This window comes from Schistocerca serialis, chromosome 1, assembly GCF_023864345.2.
Source record: "Schistocerca serialis cubense isolate TAMUIC-IGC-003099 chromosome 1, iqSchSeri2.2, whole genome shotgun sequence".
Lineage (NCBI taxonomy): Eukaryota > Metazoa > Arthropoda > Insecta > Orthoptera > Acrididae > Schistocerca > Schistocerca serialis.
Window position 1 is genome coordinate 18,494,452 of NC_064638.1, and position 23,699 is coordinate 18,518,150.

Consider the following 23,699-nt stretch of genomic DNA (forward strand, 5'->3'; position numbering starts at 1 on the left):
ACTCCATAACAACAGTTTGGCATAAATTTCACACAGAATAAGCTAAAGAATCGCCAAGCGGGCCTACAATTTGCTCTTGGCACAAGAACTTTGTTGAAACGAGTTGTTCACAGCAATTTGATAAATCGGCAGGTCGCGCGCATGTTGATGATACGTTGAACGGGTTAGAGGGAGCTTTGCCTGCAGTCCACAAAAAATGACACTATGTGCGTTTCATGGCACTGGCATTCCACAATAGATTGTTTAGGGAGTTCTGTGTGGACGTTTGTACTTGAAACCGTATGGCACAGCACATTAGTGATACAGATAAAGTTGCTCGTGGGGAATTCTGTCCAGAAATTTTCCATTGGATAAAGGACGACAGGACATTCCTGAATACAATAATCTTCAACGATGAGTCAACATTTTCTATCAGTGGCATGGTGAAACCACAACTGCAGAATATGGAGCAGTGAAAATCCATATGCTACTCTAGAACTGTCACACATCTGCTTGACTGTAGTCATTGATATAGTGATTGATATTGTCAGTTCAGACAGCATTGTTGCTGGACATGACTTACATCACCCTGTGCTCGTTTGCTACCATTCATTTTCTTTAGCAGAAAAAATGAAATCCTCAACAATGTGCAGATTGTATTTGTAAGCCTGAATTTGTTTACAGTTAATACTTGTAATACTGTCACAGAAGATGCTGAGTAGCACAGCCACTGTTGTGTAGTGGTTATGATACTAGACTGTTGCGTGGAGGGTCCTGAGTTCAAAACTCGCCTGAACTGTAAATTTTTTTTTTTCTATATTCAGTTCGAGTACATTCTAAAGTATCCACAAATGTCAAAAATCATTGTACTGGAATGTTCTGTGATGGTATAGATACTGTATGTGTTCTGGCCGGAGGCAGTTCTTTGCCCGGTCTTGTATGTGCAAGTCAGTGTTTGTCATTCATCTAATTACACCTTCTTCTGCGTGACATTATTCTGGTGGAGACACTGGGTATTGGAACTTGTGATAGCGTACATTATTAACAACACAGTGGCTCCCATCAGGCCACGACAGAGCCGCCGTTTACTTGGCAAGAAACCCGACTTCGAGCAAATTCAACAGGTCGCAGTCTATCGGAGACAGAAGAAGAAGAAGGCGTTGTGATGACAGCAACTGTGTGCCACCACATGAGACATCCTTTCGGGTTCTCTGGTGGCAATGGCCAAGAGCCAACCAAGTGGCTGAAGGTATATGAGTACACAGCCAAATTTAACAAATGGGATGGCACCGTGTGTTTGGCTAACGTATTTTTCTACTTGGAGGGCACTGCCATGCATTGGTATGAGAACAACAAGCAAACGTTCACAAGCTGGGAGTATTCCAGGCAGAACTGCACAAGTATTTTGCCAACACACGACAACAGAAGTGCAAGGCTGAAGATAAATTGAAGTGCAGGGCACAGTGTCCAGGAGAAACTACAGCATCCTACCTTCAAGACGTCTTGGAGCTGCGTAAAATAGTGGATCCTAGAATGAAGGAGGAAGATAAAGTTGCACATCTTATGAAGGGTGTTGCTGAGGACATGTCCAAGCCCTACTCCTGAAGGAGGTTTCAACAGCAGACGACTTGTTAAAATGATGCCAGTATATCGAGACAATGCATCAAAAAAGAATTACACACAAGTAGTTTGAACGGCTTCCAAACGTCGTATCGATGTCTGTGATGGAGGAAGGAACTGATTTCACAAGTGTTCTTCATCAGATAGTGAGAGAGGAAGTTCAGAAGGCACCTGGATTGCATGGCGAGCAAAACTCCAAGACACTTCAAGAGGTCATAACGGAGGAAATGGGACATACATTGAACCGAATCTCTCGTCCTTCCCTTTAAAATGGTGAAAAAGTCGAAACCCAAGTGTAGTTACGTTCCTACAATGCCACATGAAGAAACTGATAGGGCACCAAGGAAGACTGACGTCTGGAGGACCCAGGATAACCAACCAGTATGTTTCCACTGCGGACGATCGGGACATGCGCACTATTGTCGAGAAAGGCGGCAGATATTTGATGACACCCGCGCCAGAAGACAGCAGACCGATCTTAGCCAACACCAACTCCAGGACAATGAAGATGACAAGAAGATGTGGGTGCAGGATGACGTAGGTCACCATCGCTGCAAGCTAGCTGCTGGAGAGGACCCCAACATGCAGATCAAGGTCTCCATCGCTGTTTAGAAGCTCCAGCCTATCACCTAGCTCCCACAACCTGGAAAACTAAAGGGTGCGACCTTCCTTGGAGGTGAGGCTGCTGAAGAAAAAACTCCTCTGCCGTTGATCACTACAAAAATGATAGGAAACTACGTTGATATCCTCATGGATGGCCGGCCAGCCCAAGCTCTTGTGGACTCTGGAGAAGTACCGTTGCCAGTTGCAGAAAACTATATTTGTCGACAACAAAACATCTCTGCTGATGGTGGCTAATGGGAAATATGTAAAACCTATAGGAAGTGTGTCATTCGTGTGGGTATAAGTGGCCATACATAGCCCTTAGAATTCATCTTCTTACAAGAGTGTAGTCATGATGTCATTCTTGGATGGGACTTCTTGAAAGCTTCTCAGTTATAGAGTGCGGTCGCTCGAATGTTATGCTAGATGAGATGAGATACTGTGGACATTAAGATGCACATCTGAGGGTGTGGAGACTATGTGTGCTGGGTGACATGATCATTCCTGCAGTCAGCACTAGAAAGGTAATTGTCATGTATCATGCCATGCATCAACCCATGGATCTTGTAGTGGAACGTAAGAGAAGCATACCACTGAAGAATAACTTGGTCATCCCAGCATATGTTATCTCATTTAAGAACGGATTCAGTTAATTGTGGATAGTTAACTGTCACTGAGAGCCGCAGATCCTTCCAAGACACTTGTGTGTAGCAAACACTGAGCCATTAATTGCCGATCAGCTGAGTGTCATAGAAACCTCCCATGCCGAGTCTGTGTGCAAAATTTGCACAACCACTACAAGGCAAGATCTAGCTCGACTATCACCATATCTCACTAAGGAACAACAGAAGAAGCTACTTGCATTCTTCAAGAGTTCTCTGAATGCTTCAGTGCTTCAATACACTGGTGAAGAGCAAATTAGACAAATCAATGGTGAAGCACCGGATTAGCACTGGAGACGATCAATAAGCCAGAGAGCATACCGTGTGTCAGCAATGGAATGTCGAATAATTCGTGATGAGGTAGAGAAAATGATGATGAATGACATCATTCAGTCTCCGCAGAGCCCATGGTCGTCACCAGTTGTTCCTGTCAGGAAGATGGATGGGAGTTGACCCTTTTGTGTTGATTACAGAAAGCTTAATAAGATAACTAAAAAGGACATTTACCCTCTTCCACGAATTGATGTTACACTAGATTGTCTGAAGGGGGCTAAATTTTTCTCAACATGGACATGTACTCGGAATACTAGTAAATTGAGGTAGATGACGCTGATTGTGAGAAAACTGCATTCATTACCCCTGAGGGCCTGTATGAGTTTAAGGTAATGCCATTTGGTTTGTTTAATGCACCAGCAACTTTTGAACATATGATGGATAATCTTCTACGTCACCTGAAGTGGACGATGTGTCTTTGTTATTTAGATGACATTACAGTGTTCTCCGAGACATTTCATAAACATATAAAAAGACTGAGGGTCATTCTTAAGTGTCTACAACAAGGCAGACTGAAACTCAATCCAAGAAAGTGTCTCTTTGGAGCAAAAGAAATCAAAATACTTGGACACTTTGTGTCAAATGAAGATGTGCGGCCAGAGATCTATAACAGAATTTTCTAATTCTAAAAGTATTAGTGATTTGAGAAGCTTCCTTGGATTATGTTATTACCGTCATTTTATCAAACATTTTTGCATCAAAGCCCAGCCACTCCTAGAGTTGCTAAAGGCTGATGCTAAATTTTTTCTGGGGTGGTGCTCAACAAGATTCTTTTGATGTGCTGCGAAAAGCTGTGACAGCTGACCCTGTACTTGGTATGTATGAACTACACACAGATGCCAGTGGGTATGGGATCGGTGCAGATCTGGTCTAAATTTCCGACGGAAAAGAGGATGTTATAGCCTATGTTTCTAGGACACTGACAAAAGCTGGGAGAAACTACTCAACTACAGAGAGAGAATGTCTTGCTGTGATCTGGGCCATGTGCAAATTTCAACAGTATCTCCACGGAAGGTCATTCATAGTTGTTCCAGATGATCATTCACTTTGTTGGTTAAAGGGTCTTAAGGATCCAACAGGATGTCTCGCCAAGTGGGCACTACGTCTTCAAGAGTATGACATCACCAAGATGCCTACTGCCTCTCAAGAAACCCTGTGCAAGACCATCAAGACTTTGATGAAGATAGTGACTGTCTCGCTGCACTCCAGGATCTCTCTGCTAAGCAGAAGAATGACACCAAGATATCTCACATTATGCTTGCCTTAAATCGTCAGAGGATGTGAAAGGACAATTTAAGTTAGTCAATGGATTACTTTGCAAGAAAAACATTGATCTGTTTTGAAGGAAGTGGCTACCAGTGATTCCTAAACACATGCGCTTAGATGTTCTACTGAAATTCCATGACACACCTTAGGCCAGACATTTAGGATTTATTAAGACATATGATAGGATCCGCAAGAGATTTTTCTGGCCAGTTTTATTTAGGAGTGTCCATCACTATGTGTTGCACTGTCAAGAGTGCCAGAGGTGAAAGGCAACTCCTCAGAAACCACCTGGCCGACTCACACCAACTCCACCAGTCAAAATGCTTTTCCAGCGTGTTGGGGTTGACCTCCTCAGACAATTTCCAACGTCTGCCAGTGGCAATAGATGGATTACTGTTTGCACCAATTATCTGACATGTATTCCATTACAAAAGCTGTGAAAACAGCTGAGGCATTAGAGGTAGCCAAATTCATCGTGGAAGACACTGTATTAAAACACGGTGCCCCAAGGTCGTTAATTACGGATTGAGGGAATGTTTTTCAGTCGAATCTTGTGACAGAGATGAACCATCGGTGCAACATTACTCCTCACATGACGACTGCCTACCACAGGCTTACTGAAAGCCTTAATAAGACCTTGGCTGATATGCCATCAGTGTTCGTCAATATTGAGCAGAGCAACTGGGACAAGATGCTACCTTTCGTGACGTTTCCCTATAACACCGTCAAACAAGAGACCACAGGATTTATACCATTTTTCCTGATGCATGGTCGTGAGGCGACTACGACGATGGACACTGTGTTTCCATTACATCCTGATGACGTGGACGACAACTACATCGGCCAGGTATTAACCAGAGCTGAGGAAGCTCGGCAGTAAGCATGACTCGGCACACTGCAGGATCAAGAAAACGATCGCCGAAGGTATGATGCTGTTCAGAAGGTTGATCTCTCTGAGAAGCTCCTCAGACACTACTTTGGACCTTATAAGGTTGTAAAACAGTTGTCCGATGTTACTTACGAAGTTGAAGATTTCAAACCCGACACAAGATGACAAAAGATCAGAAATGCAGTCCATGTCCTTCGAATGAAGCCCTATAAGGATCCCGCAACCCAGAGTAAATTCGTAGCTGCAGCGACAGGCAACAAGCGGAAGGGTGACGAAGAGCATAGCGGCAAAAGTTCTAAGAAGATCACAGCCAGGGTGAACATCAGTCATTGGGAGTCTGAGAGTGCAGGACCGATGACTTGTTCGCGGACTAGGAGGACGTAACACTGAGGCACTGTTTTCTTAAGGAGGGAGCAATGTCGCAGCAGAAGCTGAGTAGCTCAGTTGCCGTAATATAGGTGTTATAATCCTAGAGTGTTGTGCAGAGGGTCTGAGTTCAAAACTCACCAACACTGTAAAATTTTAATTTCTATATTCGATTCCGGTACCTTCTAGAAGTATCCACAAATGTCAAGAATCATTGTACTGGAATGTTTTGTAACTGTATGAATACCGTATGTGTTCTGGCTGGAGGCAGTTCACTTGGTACTTTTGTATATGCAAGTGCTGAATAAACCTTTGTTAAGTGAAGTTAGTGTTCATCATTCATCTAATTACACCTTCTTCTACGTGATAATATATAAAATCAAAAACTGAAAAGAGCTATTTAGTGTCTAATATGTTGAAATATCATACCTGACAATAGATGTGACAACTATTTTTGCAAGCCGTCAAACACTCACAGTTTTTGTTTTCATTGACAGAAAGAAGGAGTTGTGCAACATACACAAAAGTTGATATTTGTGCTTCTACATCTGAAAGATGAGGGCTATTCAAATTTCGCACCAGTCACTTAAGTGTGGTGCTGGTAATGCCACTATGAGAATGTATCTCAAGTCTGCCTTAAGTACACACTGTAATGGTCACTAACATTATTTACCTTCAAGACTGAACGTCGTGAGTTGATTTTAGATGAGATCGCCTTTAATGCAACAAAGGTGCAATTATTAACACTTCACTGTGTCTGAACAATGTTGGGTAATAGGGCTACAAAAAGCTAGACATCCCTTCTGCGATATAGCAGAAAGACTTGACAGGAATGTAGCCATTGTAAACGATTGCCGGCAGAGGTGGTTGAAAAAATGTACGGTCACCAGATGACTGGGTTCTGGATGGCAACGTGGCACTACCGAGAGGAAAGATCGTCGCGTTTGGCGTATAGCTCTGGTGCGGCGCATTGCATCTGCGGCAGCAATCTTGGCAGCAGTTGCACAACACTGACACAGTGAACTGTTACAAATCAATTACTCCGAGAACAGCTCTGAGCCAGATACCTTGTAACCTAAACTACACTGACCACAAACCACTGCTATTTGTGACTTTAGTGGTGTAGGATGAGGACTCGTGGGAGGGTGGGGTCGAATTCTGTCACGTTTTCTGATAAAAATGGCCGTGTGTCGGTCGGAAGGGTGCCAGTCGAGGGCCCGCAACTGATCTGTCTGCTTGCTAGACACACTGATCTAGAGTGCGATTTTGAATTACGGCAGGAGAAGTCTGTATGTTAATCTGGTGACTCAACCCGGTGTACTGCCATTCGTGAGCACCATTCCGAGGGGTGTTTTCCGACAGGATGCCGCACACCCACATACTGCTGTCGTAACCCGACACGTTTTACAGAATGTCGACACGTCACCTCGGCCTACTCGATCACCAGACCTGTCTCCGATGAAGCGTATAAGGGACACCACTGTACGACAACTCCAGTGTCATTGCCGAGCGGCACTAACCGTTCCCGTATTGACCGACCGAGTGCAACAGGCGTGGAACTCCATCTCACAAACTGACATCCAGCATCTGTACAATGCAATGCACCTATGTTTGCGTGCTTGCATTCGACATTGTGGTGGTTGCACCAGTTGTTAACATACCAGCATTTCACATTAGCAATGGCTTATCTCGTCCGTACATTAGCCTGTGATCTTGCAATGGTAATCACTTAAATATGTTACCTACACAAATGTGCTCTCAAAATTTCATTATTCTTCATTAATTAATTTTGGTGGTGCAATTTTTTATCAGTGTATTTGCATTATTAATTAGTTCTATAATTAGTGACAATAATTCCAGTATGTTAAGATATATATAATCTAAATAAAGTACTCACAAAGTGAAGTTAGGTTGGTGGCATGCTCCCCTGTTAAATACTCGAGTGTATTGTACTTACGTTAGTGGGAAAACACCTCTTACATGACTTTCAGAATGTGATTTAGAATAGTCTTCTTCAGCGCTGTTTGATGTGTTCCCTCCCAGGTGTGTTGATTGATAGCTTCCACAGATAGATTTGCAACACCAGAAATGTTGTTTGCAGCAACATAATTTTTTATTTATGCCCTTTCTCCTTCCGTGGCAGTTCAGTGTCAATGTTATGGGTGAAGCTGAAAGATTTCATACCCATCCTTTAAGCAAGCTCATCATTTCTTCATGTTGGAAATTATAGTTACTTTTGTGCCACGACTTTGAGCAATTCATCGTTCTTCAACTCTTCTGTGAGTCCCACTTCCCGTCTTGTCAGACACTGAATAATATTGTCCCCTTCCCCCCCCCCCCCCCCCCCCCCCCCCCTCTCTCACACACTATTTTTTTTTTAAATGCGAAAATTGGGGTTTCATCGAGAACAAGGGAATTGAAAAACCACACTGTTTATCTCTTCATGATAATCACTTTTGTTTTTAGAATGAAACAGCAACAGGCAGATTGGCAGAAAACAGTCTGATATACCTGCATGTAAAACAATAATTCGCCCTCCTTTTCCATCAGGTACAGCCATAGTCCGTCGATCATTCCATCACTCCAGCCTCTATGTAACGAATGGCTGGCATTAATCCAACTTTCATGTAGACACACTATACTTTCAAATGTCTCATTCATGATCCTGTACAGAAATCTTTACTGTCATGTAATATCCTATAATATATCGTATGATGCCTGCTGTAGGCCAATTTTAAAATTATGGAGTTCGACCCAACGAATGCTAAAAGATCCCAAATCAGAAAGAAAACCAGCAAAGCATATTTTTACTTTTACTTTTATAAAATATAAAATATGTGGTGCCTTAAGCATAAACATTTCGTGTCAAAGAATAGTCATTGTGAGGCAATACATTATGTTGTTGACAGTTGCTCTTTAAACTCTTGTTATTACATGAAGCCTTATGAACTCTGTGTTGCATTTGTTGAACTTTTTTTCCACGAGCACTAATGAAGCTGCTACACCAGAAGTTATTTCTGAATAAGAAATAGAAGTTATTGTATCACAGAGGTGATAAATGCGTCAGCTGTACTGTATCACAGCTGTACTTGTAGCCAGAATACAGTTGCAAATGAAAGAAAATTAAGTTTGATCATTCTCACTAAGCAATACTGAGAAGAAAAGATTATTACTATAAAACCTCTGCAACACGGTTGAGAAACTAGAGATACAACGTCGTGCTATAACAAGACAGAAGAATTATCCTCGTGCACGAAAATAAAATTAGTGCACAAGAATTGGTAAGAAAATATAAGAACCTTTGCACATCTTTAATAAAATACACAGATTCCAAAATTGACTCAGGTATCAGTTGTAATGATTTTTTCAACACTCCTCTAACTTTTTGAGGTCGTCGTCGTATCATTACGTATACTGATAATACAGTATAATCTGTCCTTTCCATTAAATGCTGAATAGCTGAAGCCTATGTCTTTGAGCACTGTACTCAATGAATATTTACTTATTTTAAAAAGATTGCGTTTATGAAGTGACACAAGTAATCTATGGCCTGTGGGATGCAGTGGTAGCTTCCAGGTAATTTACTTAGGGTGCTGCTACTGAAAAATTGTAGTCTTTCATTTAAATCTGTAATTAGTAAACAAACATGCATAAGAAGAAATTTTTTTCTGAAACTTGAAAAAAATGCTAAAATAACAAATCCATTTCTTTCTTATTTCCTTTAACCTAAATTGTTACATTTCAAGCTCGATATTTTGTGTTTTAGTTTGTGCAAAAGTTCAATTTTTTCCACATTGAAAGAACTAGAAGTACATTTAGTCTTTCAGGATTCCTAGTGTTGCCTAGAAATGACTTTATTCGGCTCAATGTTGAAAAGCAGTGTTCTGCCTCTGATGTCACCATGGAAACTGCCAAGAGAATTTTTCACAGTTTTGTAATTTCAGTAAATACATTACCTAGATTGTTTTCTGAGATAAATAAACAAAGAGAGGAGGAGGAGGAGATGAAGAAAGAGAGAGAGGGGGGGGGGGGGGGGGGAGGAGACAGACAGATAGAGGTGAGAAGATGAGATGAAGAGACAGGAGGAGGAAGAGGAGGTGTGTTGAAGCTACAAGGGAAAAGCTACTTCACATTAATCCATGAATTTTGGACCTACAGTAGAATACTTTTAGTTCACTTTCGAGCTTTTTGCTGTCAGTCATTATGTTTCAGTGATGAGTACTATCTCTTGTGTACATTGTTCATTCTTAAACCTACGAGGAAAGATGGGAAAACAGTGCAAAAAGTTTTATTACTAGGAAGTTTAATAGGAAACAAAATAAAAAGTCGCAAGTGAACTTATATCTTTTACTTACTTCTCTACATAGTCACCAACATTATCTTCTGTCGTGGTACCAGTTTCAGTATGCCCATTAGGTTGGAGTACATCCATATGCAGACTGGTGATTTCACTTCTGCATCTGTCACAAAGTGTTGACAGGAGAGAAATTTCTTCACAGGATCAAGCAGCTGAAAGCCCAACAGTGTGAGGTCCGGATTATATGGTAGATGCTGAAGCACCTCCCACCCAGATTTGATCCTTTTATCGTGAAAAGGAGCGGAACATGAGGGGGGGGGGGGGGGGCAATTATTGTCACAAAGAAGTTTGACACTGTCATCATTAATCTTGTGGCATTTGTCACTAAGGGCCATGACACAACATTAACCAAAATTTTAATGTAGGCTACAGCATTCACAGTGGTCCTGTGTTCAGCAATGTTTACTACCACTGACACACCGTGCATATCCCAAAACACTGTCACAAGCACTTTCCTAGCAGATTCAATCACTCTGAATTTTTTTCGTACTGGGGAACAGGCATGTTTCCACTTTTAATCTACCGCTCTCTTTCTTGTTGTTGCCACTGTCCACGATGGTGAAGTCTTTTCGGAAGATTCGAGAGGAGTAAGATTTACAATAAATTTTTTCCTTATATATTCGCGCTCAGTTGGCTCCAGTTCTTCATGGTCTGATTCTTGAAGCAGAAATTCTCACATTTTAGTTTCTCGTGGTTCAGTTGACCTAAATAATTTTGAAGAATGTCTTTGCAGAATTTTTGCCTTCACAGTAATTTATTGTCTCACATTTTACCACATCACACTGTCTTTTGAATTTTCACACTAACAGAGCTGAAATTACTTTGTTCATCCAAAATACAAAAATATGTCCGATCACATCAGAGGCATCTTACTACTACCTCACTCTGCAGTAATAACAGTATTCCAAAGATACATTTGTTTGTGTTGCCATCTTCCCAGGATCTGTTAACATCAGTTACTATGGGTTATCTGTCTTGAGCTGAATGCAGTCTAATTAAAAAGAATTACACCAGATGCATTTCACTTTTATTTACAAAGCATCTTCCATGGTTATTCTGTAAATTGGATACACACATTTGTACATTTTTTTTGTTTTAGGCTACAAACAGCATTTTCTTTATAAAGTTGCAAACTACTTATGGTGTTTCTTTACATAATCTGCTCCTTCCCTTCCTGCTAGCAGTGGTTGGTGTCTACAGGCTTCGTATCACATCTGCTCTTGGCAGTCTTTGTCATTCTGAAGTATTTCCTGCCCTGCACTATTTACAATTGACTTTCTTAACTGTTTTTCATTCTTCACTGCCACAGTGTTTATGCCTATTCATTTGTTTTCATTCACCTTGTGAGTCTAGCCAACCTATGAAATGATTTTTTTTGTCACTGTGTGTGTACAGGGTGTTTCAAAAATGACCCGTATATTTGAAACAGCAATAAAAACTAAACGAGCAGCGATAGAAATACACCGTTTGTTGCAATATGCTTGGGACAACAGTACATTTTCAGGCAGACAAACTTTCGAAATTACAGTAGTTACAATTTTCAACAACAGATGGCGCTGCGGTCTGGAAAACTCTATAGTACGATATTTTCCACATATCCACCATGCGTAGCAATAATATGGCGTAGTCTCTGAATGAAATTACCCGAAACCTTTGACAACGTGTCTGGCGGAATGGCTTCACATGCAGATGAGATGTACTGCTTCAGCTGTTCAATTGTTTCTAGATTCCGGCGGTACACCTGGTCTTTCAAGTGTCCCCACAGAAAGAAGTCACAGGGGTTCATGTCTGGCGAATAGGGAGGCCAATCCACGCCGCCTCCTGTATGTTTCGGATAGCCCAAAGCAATCACACGATCATCGAAATATTCATTCAGGAAATTAAAGACGTCGGCCGTGCGATGTGGCCGGGCACCATCTTGCATAAACCACGAGGTGTTCGCAGTGTCGTCTAAGCCAGTTTGTACTGCCACAAATTCACGAAGAATGTCCAGATAGCGTGATGCAGTAATCGTTTCGGATCTGAAAAATGGGCCAATGATTCCTTTGGAAGAAATGGCGGCCCAGACCAGGACTTTTTGAGGATGCAGGGACGATGGGACTGCAACATGGGGCTTTTCGGTTCCCCATATGCGCCAGTTCTGTTTATTGATGAAGCCGTCCAGGTAAAAATAAGCTTCGTCAGTAAACCAAATGCTGCCCACATGCATATCGCCGTCATCAATCCTGTGCACTATATCGTTAGCGAATGTCTCTCGTGCAGCAATGGTAGCGGCGCTGAGGGGTTGCCGCGTTTGAATTTTGTATGGATAGAGGTGTAAACTCTGGCGCATGAGACGATACGTGGACGTTGGCGTCATTTGGACTGCAGCTGCAACCCGAGGCCGCTGTTGGATCACCTGCTGCACTAGCTGCGCGTTGCCCTCTGTGGTTGCCGTATGCGGTCGCCCTACCTTTCCAGCATGTTCATCCGTCACGTTCCCAGTCCGTTGAAATTTTTCAAACAGATCCTTTATTGTATCGCTTTTCGGTCCTTTGGTTACATTAAACCTCCGTTGAAAACTTCGTCATGTTGCAACAACACTGTGTTCTAGGCGGTGGAATTCCAACACCAGAAAAATCCTCTGTTCTAAGGAATAAACCATGTTGTCTACAGCACACTTGCACGTTGTGAACAGCACACGCTTACAGCAGAAAGATGACGTACAAAAAGGCGCACCCACAGACTGCGTTGTCTTCTATATCTTTCACATCACTTGCAGCGCCATCTGTTGTTGAAAATTGTAACTACTGTAATTTCAAAAGTTTGTCCGCCTGAAAATGTACTGTTGTCCCAACTTTGCCAGCTGCAAAGAATGCTTTTCTGATTACTGTTCATATCTCTTCATAATGCATTTGTAGCAGGCAGTCAAGTATCTCACTCTGAATGGTCTCAGAAACTCCTCTGAACAGTTCACTGGTGTCTAAATGATTCTTTGAATCTGAATCTAATTATGATGCAAAATTTACTAATTCCCCCACAGGTACTGAATCATCTTTTTCATCATGTCCACGTAAGGTGGTTTCAAAGTTCCCACAACATAAAATGCAGTCCGTTATTGTGGTCGAAGTTTCATGTTTTTCTTTTTACATCATGCTCACTGAATACGGTTACTAAAAGTGACAATGATACTATATTATCAGTGTACTTCTTTGACATCTCATGCTTTTCAGTGTTGTCTTTAATTTTGTTTATATTTCTACAACCATCTTTTGTCCGTGTTATATCACCTCCAAACAGCAAACACGGAAACCAAGTCAGTGCATTTTTCAATTCACAACCACAAAGCTATATTTTATGTTTATACGATTCAGAATTAAAGCTATGAATGTATTTCTTGCTGTTGCTTATGCCTGGCTGGGGTATTAGAAAATCAGGCATTGAAAGTCCCCTTTTCTTAACTATAATTTCACATAGAAGGAGAGCAGTGAAAACTTAAGCTATTGAAGTTTTCTTGCAGTTACAGAACTTATTTCTTGTGAAAGCAAGCCTAGAGTTAAAGATTTTGCAGAACAAGAGAACCAAAAAAGATTAGTCAAATAGAATAACTGGGAGTAAGATAATAATCTAATATAATAATAAGAATCTTCATTACTTAAAGAATGTGGCATGTCGTTTTAAAGGACAGAAAATAAAAAACAAAAACTGCTACCATTCGTTGGTGTTCCGCAGTCTGTACTACAAGACTAACAGTGCTCTGGACTCGAACCTCTGACGGAGGAAGCCGTGCGGCCCGTGACAAGGTGCCTCAGACTGCGCGACTACCCCGCGTGGGAGCAGCCTCATGTGCAGATCGTGTGTGCACATGCGCATGGCAGCCGAACACCACACTGCTAGAAATGCGAAGCACGCAATTCGATAGAGAGACTTTTGTATATTTTCATAAACAGGGGATTTAAGTGTAAGAATAATATATTGTACAAGTGTAAAGAAGGAACTGAAGAAAAAAGGACCTTTTGTATTAAATGTTATTAATAATATTAAATGGAAATAGGGGGAGTTACAGTTCTGCAGTGCCTATACACAGGGCACCACTGGTGGGGTGTTCCTTTCTCATATTATAGATAACAACCTCACATACGAGACCTGTTCAAAAAATTCCAGAACTTTGTCCACAAATTTTTTCTATGCTTACCTTTTACATGTTGTGCATGGTATCCTTCAGATACTGTCCTCCACAATTGATACACTACTCCAAATGCCATTTCCATTTCTGGAAACAGTCTTTTACGCCTTTTGCTGGATCACCCGAAGCACCGTCTTTGAATTTTCTTGTATCTCATCTATTGTTGCATAAAGTTTGTCCTTTCAACAGGTTTTCAACTGTGGAAAAAAAAGTCCACAGGGGCCAGGTCTGTAGAATACGGAGGATGAGGCAGCACAGTGGTTTTGTGTTTTGTGAGATAATCACGCACCAACAGGGGTGAATGTGTGGGTGCACTATTGTGATGCAAGAGCCATGAATTGTCTCACCACTTTTCAGGCCATTTCCTTCTCACATTTTCTCGCAGGCATCGCAACACATCCCGATAGTACCATCAGTTAACAGTTTGTCCTTGCGGCATGAACTCATGATGAACTGAGCCTTCAAAGTCAAAGAAAACTATCGGCACGGCTTTGACGTTTGACTTGACCTGACGAGCTTTTTTTCGTCTGGAGGACATTTTCTGACCCATTGTGAAGGTTGAACTGAGGTCTCAACAGCATAACCATAGACCCACATCTCATCACCAGTTATGATTCTCTTAATGAACATGTCATTCTCATTTGTGTGATCCAAAAGCTCTTCACAGCTTGTGAGATGAAGGTCTTTCTGAACTTGATTCGTGAGCCGTGGGATGGACTTGGCGGCAACATAATGCATTCCGAGATGCTGTGTCAGGATTTCTTGACATGATCCAACTGAAATGTTACATTTTTCTGCAATCACATGAACTGTCAGTCTTCTGCTGGCACACACAATTACATTAACGTTCCTGACATGGGTTTCATCAGTAGATGTCAAAGAGTGTCATTAATGAGGGTCATCTTTAACTTCCATTCAACCAGTTTTAAACTGTGTGAACCATTCGTAACACTGACTATGGCTTAAGCACTCGTCGCCGTAGGCTTTCTGCTTCATTTGGTGTGTCTCTTTAAAGATTTTCTGGAGTTTCACGCAAAATTTAATTCAGATGCATTCTTCTAACTCTGCCATCTCGAAATTCACAAACTGTGTGACACAATGCTCTACTCAATACAGCACTGAACAATAACTAACAGCCATACAACAATGAAACTTCTGGCACTTACACATTTAACACAGGTTTGTAAAATGTCGACTGCATTTCACTCCGACACACCATTGGCGTGGAATTGTGAATGTTCTGTAATTTTTTTAACAGACCTCATATGATGATGAAGAGCATCTTCCTGGAAATCTTCAAGAGCTGTCACTTCTTCCTCGGCTGTTTCTTTCACAGCGTGTGCAGCCTTGTTGGGTCTCTCTTATCTCAGTCTACACTGTACTCTACTTTCCTTCCTCTTAATAGTTTTAACAAAAGAAAGAAAGGGATCACCTTTTTCCTTTTCTTTCTCAAAGTAGTCCCTCACGAACACACGTATTTGCGACCCTGGATGTGTGGCAGGCTTTCTTCCCCCTTTTCACTTCATGTATTGGGCTGGCAACTGTTCATTACTCTAGACATTGTTTAATTAAAACAGTAGTGAAGTAAATAAACACTAGAAAACAACAAAAATGAAATAAACTACAAATTATACTTCTGTTTAGGCCATGTGTGTACAGGCTTAGTAGTACTGTGGGCTGCGAACTCCAGATTGGGACTACATAAGGGCCGGAAGTTCACAAATAGTGTGCAGTGAAACAATTGTTATTTTGAATTGGGATACATCTGCCCCAGTGCCAGCTAAACCAGTCTCAAAATAACTAAGTTGTACAGGAACGATTTTCTATTTGGGACGGTATGAAAGAGGAGTAAAGAAAAATGTCAAGAAGGAATGGTGATGGGCGAGCCTCATTGGTTACAGGTGAAACACTTGCAAAGTTGGTATGTATATGACTGCTGTCACAGGTGGCCCTACCTCTGACATGTATTATGTGATATATCTGTGGCAGGACAGCAGTAGTGGACAGGTCTCTCTCCTCGGTTTTCCCTGATAGTGCAACCCATGTGGCAAGGGGTTTGGGAGTAGGTGTAGAATAAGGATGTACTAGGATATTTTGTAAATTAAGTTGGTGGCAGAGAGGCTGACAGTACACATTCTTAGGCTTCAAGGGATAATTAATTTGGGAATGAAGGGAAGTGTGTGTTTGAGGGGTGGGGGGTGGGGGTGGGGGGGGGGGGGTGGGGGTGGGGGGAGATTGTAGAGAACGAACAGAGCTTGACTACAGTAAATAGGTTCAGATGGGTATCTGTTGAAATAGTTACAGAGTTGAAGAGATTGATACAGGATAGACCAGACCCCCCTTAAGGCTGAACTGGATAGTGCTAGGGAGTAACTGATGAGGTTAAGGAGGAGGAGGGTAGAAGGATAAAGACAGGTGCGAAGTTTTAGCAACGAACAGGGGCCTCAGAAAGAGAACAGTATCTGACAGTATCATCATTGGTACAAACACTAGATCTGCCTTGCTACCTCAGTTAAGTAAGGAGGAGGCTCAGGCAGACAACAGACTTTCACCAGGAAACCACCCGTTTCAAAAGAGGTAGAAAGTAGGAGGAAAGATCTGTTGTTAGGTCATAGCTATGAAAGGGGTGCAGGTCAGATCTTGCAGGAAAAATTTGTCTTAGAATACTGACAGTCATATCTCATGTCAGGTGTTTGCACAATTTAATTGGATAATTTCGATATTATTTAGGTTCAAAGGAATATGGGATATTTTTAATTAATCTTTTGTACACTACATTCTGGATGATGGTTAATAATCAAAACCGGTAGATGACTAATGGGTCAAATAAACATCTGATGGTTAAAATCCGTTATAAAATGACTCATTTGAAGATTCCTGCTGAAAAAAATCACAAAAACAGTGGCAGAATTTGACATCCATAAATTGGAAAGAAACCTCAGAAACATTACATTTTTGGCACGAAGTGGGAAATTATAAGGATGCTTCGGGTGACAATCCATTTCAAGAGTTAGCTGAGGTTGCACTCTTTCTACTAGTTCTATCGTGGTCTAATACTGAGGTGGAGAGGTCTTTTAGTATTATGAACATCATAAAAACCAGGTTGTGTAGGAATACAGATGTTAGATTTATTACAGCAATAAGATCAGGACTTCATTGTATGGGGAAGTGCTGCAAATATTATCAGTCCCCCATCCCAAAGTGTTGACTGAAGTAGGGACAAAGGCTGCATATAGTGAGACCTGTGTGGGATCTAGTGATGACACACCGAGCACCTTGCAACATACTTCGTCACAAACATCAGTGGAACATAGAAATTCTTCACGTCTATTCCCTGAAAGTCCAAGAAATCGACATCGATTATCCAGAAGAAATACAGCTCTGCTTCTAAATCAGGTAATTGTAGTAGCACCATTTGTTATCAATATAAGGGTAAATGTACTAGATGTATTTCATATTTAACACTAATTATTTTTGTTTTAGGCCTTGTTAAATAATAATCAAGATAAATGAACTGTCGGTTTTCCTTATAGCTTTTTTAAGTTTAAGTTCGAGCTGCCACCACTGATAATTCACGGTAGCCTCTCGAAAAGAGAAGGAACATTATTGACTGCCAGAAGTTAACGAGGGAGATGCGCGGAGTGGCAGAAAATTGGGTCACCTTCCTGCACTGTGTGGACTTTAGTGTGACAGAAGAAAACCTTGGCAACAGCCAGAAATATAGCACAACTTCTGTACAGTCAGTCAGTCAGCGTGAAAGACGAGCAGTATAGGCACCAAATCTAGGTGCCGATTGTTACGACCAGATGAAACTTCAATCGTCCAGCCATAACTGTGGGTTCTTTGATTGCTCTGGGAGATGGCTCATTGAAGCTGCAACATATGAAATAATATTTCATTTTATTACACGAACGGATAAAAAGATTTACTTATCTCGATGTATTCCTTTGTGACAGGAATGCTCGATAATTTACATCTCCATTGAATATTAAAGCATCACTTGATGCACTAATTAACAACGTCTTCTCTTTAAGTACAGTGTCCAACATTTACCAAGATACATTTCCATCTGAGACTCGAGTAACACATTATTCCTACTCGACAATGTCAACGGCTTCAGTCGAGGCCACTAACTGGGGCCGAGCACTCCCACCCTCGGCTCCGTATTGACCTGTGTGCGAGGGTACGCCTCTGTGCCGAGAGCGAGGGCACGTCTTCTCCAGCCTCTCTCATTCCTTGTTGTGAATTGCAGTGAGACATTGAAGACGTTTGAAGCATTGGTGTGCGTTGCCGACTTCAGTGTGGTGCCGCGATCTGCGGACAGCACCACAGGTACTCTACTGTAGCGTAAGGGTGGCATTGAATGCACAGGTTCTTTTTTTATGCTGATCTGTAACTGTACTGTTCGCCTATCATTCTTTCTATCAAATCTGGGTTTGCCCAGCCTGTTTGGTGAGGCTCTCTTCCATCTGTGATTATTTGACAGACGTTGCCTGCACAGGGACCTCTAGTGAGGACAGTCTGCTCTGTCCTTGGACCAGAAACTCAAGCACAGGCTTTTAACAGATGTTTTCTGTGATATTATTGCTTAGTGATATTTTGTCCAGATTACAATTCATTTCATTTATTGATGGCATATGTACTTTATCACGATTACTACCAGTTTCAGTGTTAGCCGTCTTCAGACCTGTTGTAGTAAATATAAATTTCCTTTGCCTTAACAGACACGAAGATAGCTATTGCCAAAATTGGTAATAATAATAACAATGTACATTGGTGATCAGTGACTGAAAATAACTGTAGTAAAATAGTTCTCATTGTAACATTCCCTATATCTTGGAAAAAAATTTGTTTAATTTTAAATTTATCTGTGTTATATGGATGTTGTTTGAGGTCTGCGACTGTATTATAAGATTATGTGGAATAATTTATACTGCTGCAGTCACTTTTTACTAATATTTTATTAGCACAATGCATTTTGGCAGCACACTGCCATCATCAGGTGCATCATACAGTTACTTATTGATCAGCTGATAGGTTATGTACATTAGCTGCGCGTGCCAGTAGGATTAAGAATCGAAAAATAAAACTGTGTGGAAGGATAAATCTGTTACAGTGTTCTCTTTCCACACAGGTTTATTTTTCGATTCTTAATCCTACTGGCACGTGCAGTTAATGTACATAACCTATCAGCTGATCAATAAGTAACTGTATAATGCACCTGATGATGGCGGCGTGCTGCTGAAATGTAGTTATGTTTTGTGGTTATGTGGTTTATTCATCTCATTACATACAATTTTCAAATCATTTGATTTGATGTACAGGAGACATGTCAAGGTTTACAAAAGAAACTTTTTTCACTTTTTTAAGAGAACTACAAAAGTTTACATTATATTTTACATTTCTAAGTTACAGCTACACATGTACATAAAATAATAAATGCATTACAATCCCTGTGTTCAGATTGTGAATTCATCGACAGAATAATAACACTTTTCCACCAGGAGAGTAAAGAGCAATCTTTTCAGTGAACCAATCTCCATTTTAAATATATTACTGCCTTTTATTTTATTGAAAATTTTTAACCCCATATACTCTGGCGTTTGGGCATAAAGTTTTAAACGATGTGTTGGAAGTTTGAAGTTATCTCTGTGGTGAGTGCTGTAGTTGTGAGTTGTGGTCAAAACGGAAATTGTCTAGTGTATGTTGATTTCTATATAGGAACACCACCATCTCATATATGTAAAGTGAGGGGATAGATAGTACTTTTAAATTTTTTAACAGTGGTCGACAGGATTGTGCTAATAAAATATTAGTAAAAAGTGACTGCAGAAGTATAAATTATTCCACATAAAAAATTTGTTTTGACTCATTGCATTTGCGAGAGAGATGCATTGTCACCTACATTTACATCCGTGCGATTATTCTGCAATTTACAATTAAGTGCCTGTCAGAGAGCTCATCAAACCACCTTTGAGGTATTTCTTGACCGTTCCACCCTCGAACAGCATCCAGAAAATATGAACACTTAAATCTTTCTGTGCAATCTCTGATTTCTCTTATTCTATTATGATGATCATTCCTCCCTATGTAGGTAGGTGCTGACAAAAAATTTTCACTCTCTGAGGAGAAGATACTGCCACAGTGAAAAACACCTTGCTTTTAAATGATTGCCAACACAATCCACATATCGTATCCGTAACACGGTCTCCCCAATTTCGTTATAATACGAAGTGAGCTGTTCTCCTTTGAATTTTTTCGATGCCGTCTGTCGAACCTATCTTGTGCGGATTCCACATTGCACAGCAGTACTACAGAAGAGGATGTATAAGTGTGGCATAGGCAGTCTCTTTAGTAGACCTGCTGCTTTTTCTGTGTGTTTTGACGTGTAACTGCAATTCAGCTGATTGCTTTTGGTACTCGTGTGGATGAATTCACACTTTTCGTTGTTTAGAGACAATTGCCACTTTTCACACCAGAGAGAAATCTTGTCTAAATCATTTTACAATTTTGTTTTTACCATCTGATGACTTGACATGATAATAAATGACGCATCATCTGCAAACAGTATAACAGTGTTACTCACACTCTCTCCTAAATCGTTCATGTAGATCAGTAGCAGCAGAGGGCCTATAACACTTCCTTGTGGAATACCAGGTATTACTTCTGCTTTACTGGACGACTTTCCATCAGTTACTACAAACTGTGATCTTTCTGACAGGAAATCACGAATCCAGTCCCACAACTGAGACGTAGTTCATAGGCGTGCAATTTGATTTGAAATCACTTGTAAGAGGTATGGTGTCAAAAGACTTGTGGAAATCTAATAATATGGAATCAATTTGACTTCCCCTGTCAATAACACTAATTACTTTCTAAGAATAAAGAGCTAGTTGTGTTTCACAAGGACATTTTCTGAAAGCGTGTTGGCTGTTTTTCAATAAATCGTTTTCTTTGAGATATTCCTAATGTTTGTACACAGTATATATTCCAAATACCTTCTGTAAATCTACCTTAGTTATATGGGTCTGTAATTTAGCGAATTGCTCGTATTTCCTTTCTTGGATGTTGGTGTGACTTGCAATTTTCCAGTCTTTAGGTATGGATCTTTCAGCAAGCAATCGGTTGTATATGACTGCTAAAAATGCTTAAGTTGCTTTGCTACACCAAGGGTATCTACTCCTAAGTTACTCATGTTGGCTGTTGTTCTGGTTCCAATTCAGCAATATTTTTTTCTCCTTTGGGGAAGGAATTTCGGAAAACCATATTTAGTAACTCTGCTTTAGTCACAATGTCACCAGTAACTTCATCATTGATATCGCGCATTGAAGATATTGATTGTGTCTTTCCACTGGTGTACTTTACATACAGCCATAGTCTCCTTGGATTTTCTGCCAGGTTTCAAGTCAAAGTTTCTGTGAGTATGTGCTGATATTCAGTTAGCTTTTCATATCAGTGCATATGATTATGCAATTAGAGTAACTGGGAGAGCTTCGCTACTTTGAGTATATATTTGGCACTATCCTCTTTCTTCATAATAATAAAGTTTATTACTGTCAGATATTTCATTGGCTATTTGGCCATTTCAACTTGTCAGCCATTTTTAATTTCCCATGGAATGATTCTCAGCCTAAGGCTGCTTCAGAATATGTCTAGAGTCATCAAGTGTGAGAGTTCCTGTTAGTAAACTTCTACGTGTTGTACATCCATGCAAATTCTGGGAACATTTGCTGAGTCCATGAGGAGCTTGAAGACACCCAAAACATTTGGTAGTTCATGCTGCTAAACTACCATACTGTGGTGGCAGACATTGAAGGTGGTGCCGGGTGCCTCAGCTTGGGGCCAAGAATCATTCCACGGGCTGTTGAAAGTAACTGGTAAGTTGAAGCCACCTTAGCCATTGAAATATTTTATGTGGGTAGTTGATTATAATGAACTTTATTGCTAAAAGATATATGCTAGCTGCTGCTCTCAGCCAGTGACATGGAAAATACAAAAGTGTTTCATCATGTCTTTGTATGACACCGAAATGTCAGCAGTGTGACACATAAATTGGCAGCTTTTATTGCTATTGCAAATGGAGAGCTATCAGTTTTGCATAGGGCTAATTTGGTTTGTTTGGTGTATGTGTAAGAATGTGATGTGTGGTGAACATCAAGTCTTAGCTTGTTCTTTCCTTTTGTTTCCAACTGTAAAGTGTGTGGTGATACATTCTTGCTGAATTGTTATGTGATGGTAATTAATTTTGGTGTCTGACTTATAGAGAGCAGAAAACGAAAAGCTAAGAATTGGGAGGAAGATGATTTCTACGACAGTGATGAAGACACTTTCTTAGACAGAACAGGAGCCGTTGAAAAGAAAAGGCAACAGAGGATGCAGGCAGCCGGTAAAGTGCAACAAGAAGCGGAGACATACGATTCATTGGTGTGTAACTGTGTTTTTACTTTTTCTTTGTTTGTGTCTCATGCCAACCAAGGAATTTCTTTTAAATGCCTCTTTTTCAGTATTATTTTGTTTTTTAATTCAGAAGTTTTTTAAGGGGAAAAATGCAGTGCAAAGGTTGAGATTGAGAGTTGAAGGAAGGTTGAAACTGGGCAATTCTAATACAGCGATTATGGAGGTAATAGCTGAGCTTGCCATGTAAAAGACGACTCACAAAAATCAACTCATGTATTAGTTTGTATAAAGCATAAAGTTAATGTGCCGCATGTGAAGAGAGGTGAAATTCATAGTAAGAAGGTATAAAAATATGAAGCAATGTACTAAAAAGATTCTCCATGTACAATGTTTTTCTTTTCCTCAAAAAGCTTGATGACATTTCTTGCCTCAACTATACTAGTAACTATGAATGGCTTCAAAAGCATATAGTCCACATGAGCTTTCAACTTAAAAATTTTTTTTGCAGATCTCTTTGGTAACTAATGATCTTGAAGTTAACTGCCTTAATGCCAAAAAACTCACCGTTGAGCACTTGGTCAAGGATACTTAGAGAGCAGGTACTTATTTAGTTAAAATATAGAGTAATGGAATTACTCTAAAGTGATAGCCCATTTACAGTTGAAATATGCGTGACACACATAAAATGAAAGAAAAAAGAGTGGGTGCCATGCACTAATGTAATTATATAAAGATACATAAACATATAGTAGCAAATAGGAGATAGGCAAAAAGTAAAGGTAACAGATGTTAGCATTTGTTGCTAAAGCTCCTTTCATCTGTTGAAAGAATGGGAAAGTTTGTAGACCGGCAGATCACTGATGGATTACGTAGGAAGGACACCTAGGGTTAAAGCAGATGTAGGAAGGTAATGCAACAGGAATTCAGTGTTGGAATGATAGCTGCAGTGAAATTTGATAATATGGTTTCAGTGGTGATGATGTGGGTGGCAATAAATCAGTGGTAAGGGAATTAGAGGGGGAGAGGAGCAGAGGCGAAAATGAGATAGATATAATTGATGCA

At 40.5% G+C, this 23,699-nt stretch overlaps 1 protein-coding gene across 2 annotated transcripts in view; it reads left to right on the forward strand.

Moving 5' to 3' along the window:
• The window catches only part of LOC126460590 (kanadaptin), a 289,123-nt gene that overhangs the window by 161,610 nt on the left and 103,814 nt on the right, over positions 1-23,699 (forward strand). For both annotated transcript variants that reach the window (XM_050095926.1, XM_050095927.1), the window contains exon 5: positions 22,504-22,664. In XM_050095926.1, the coding sequence (XP_049951883.1) occupies positions 22,504-22,664 (161 nt within the window). The remainder of the gene's footprint in view (positions 1-22,503; positions 22,665-23,699) is intronic.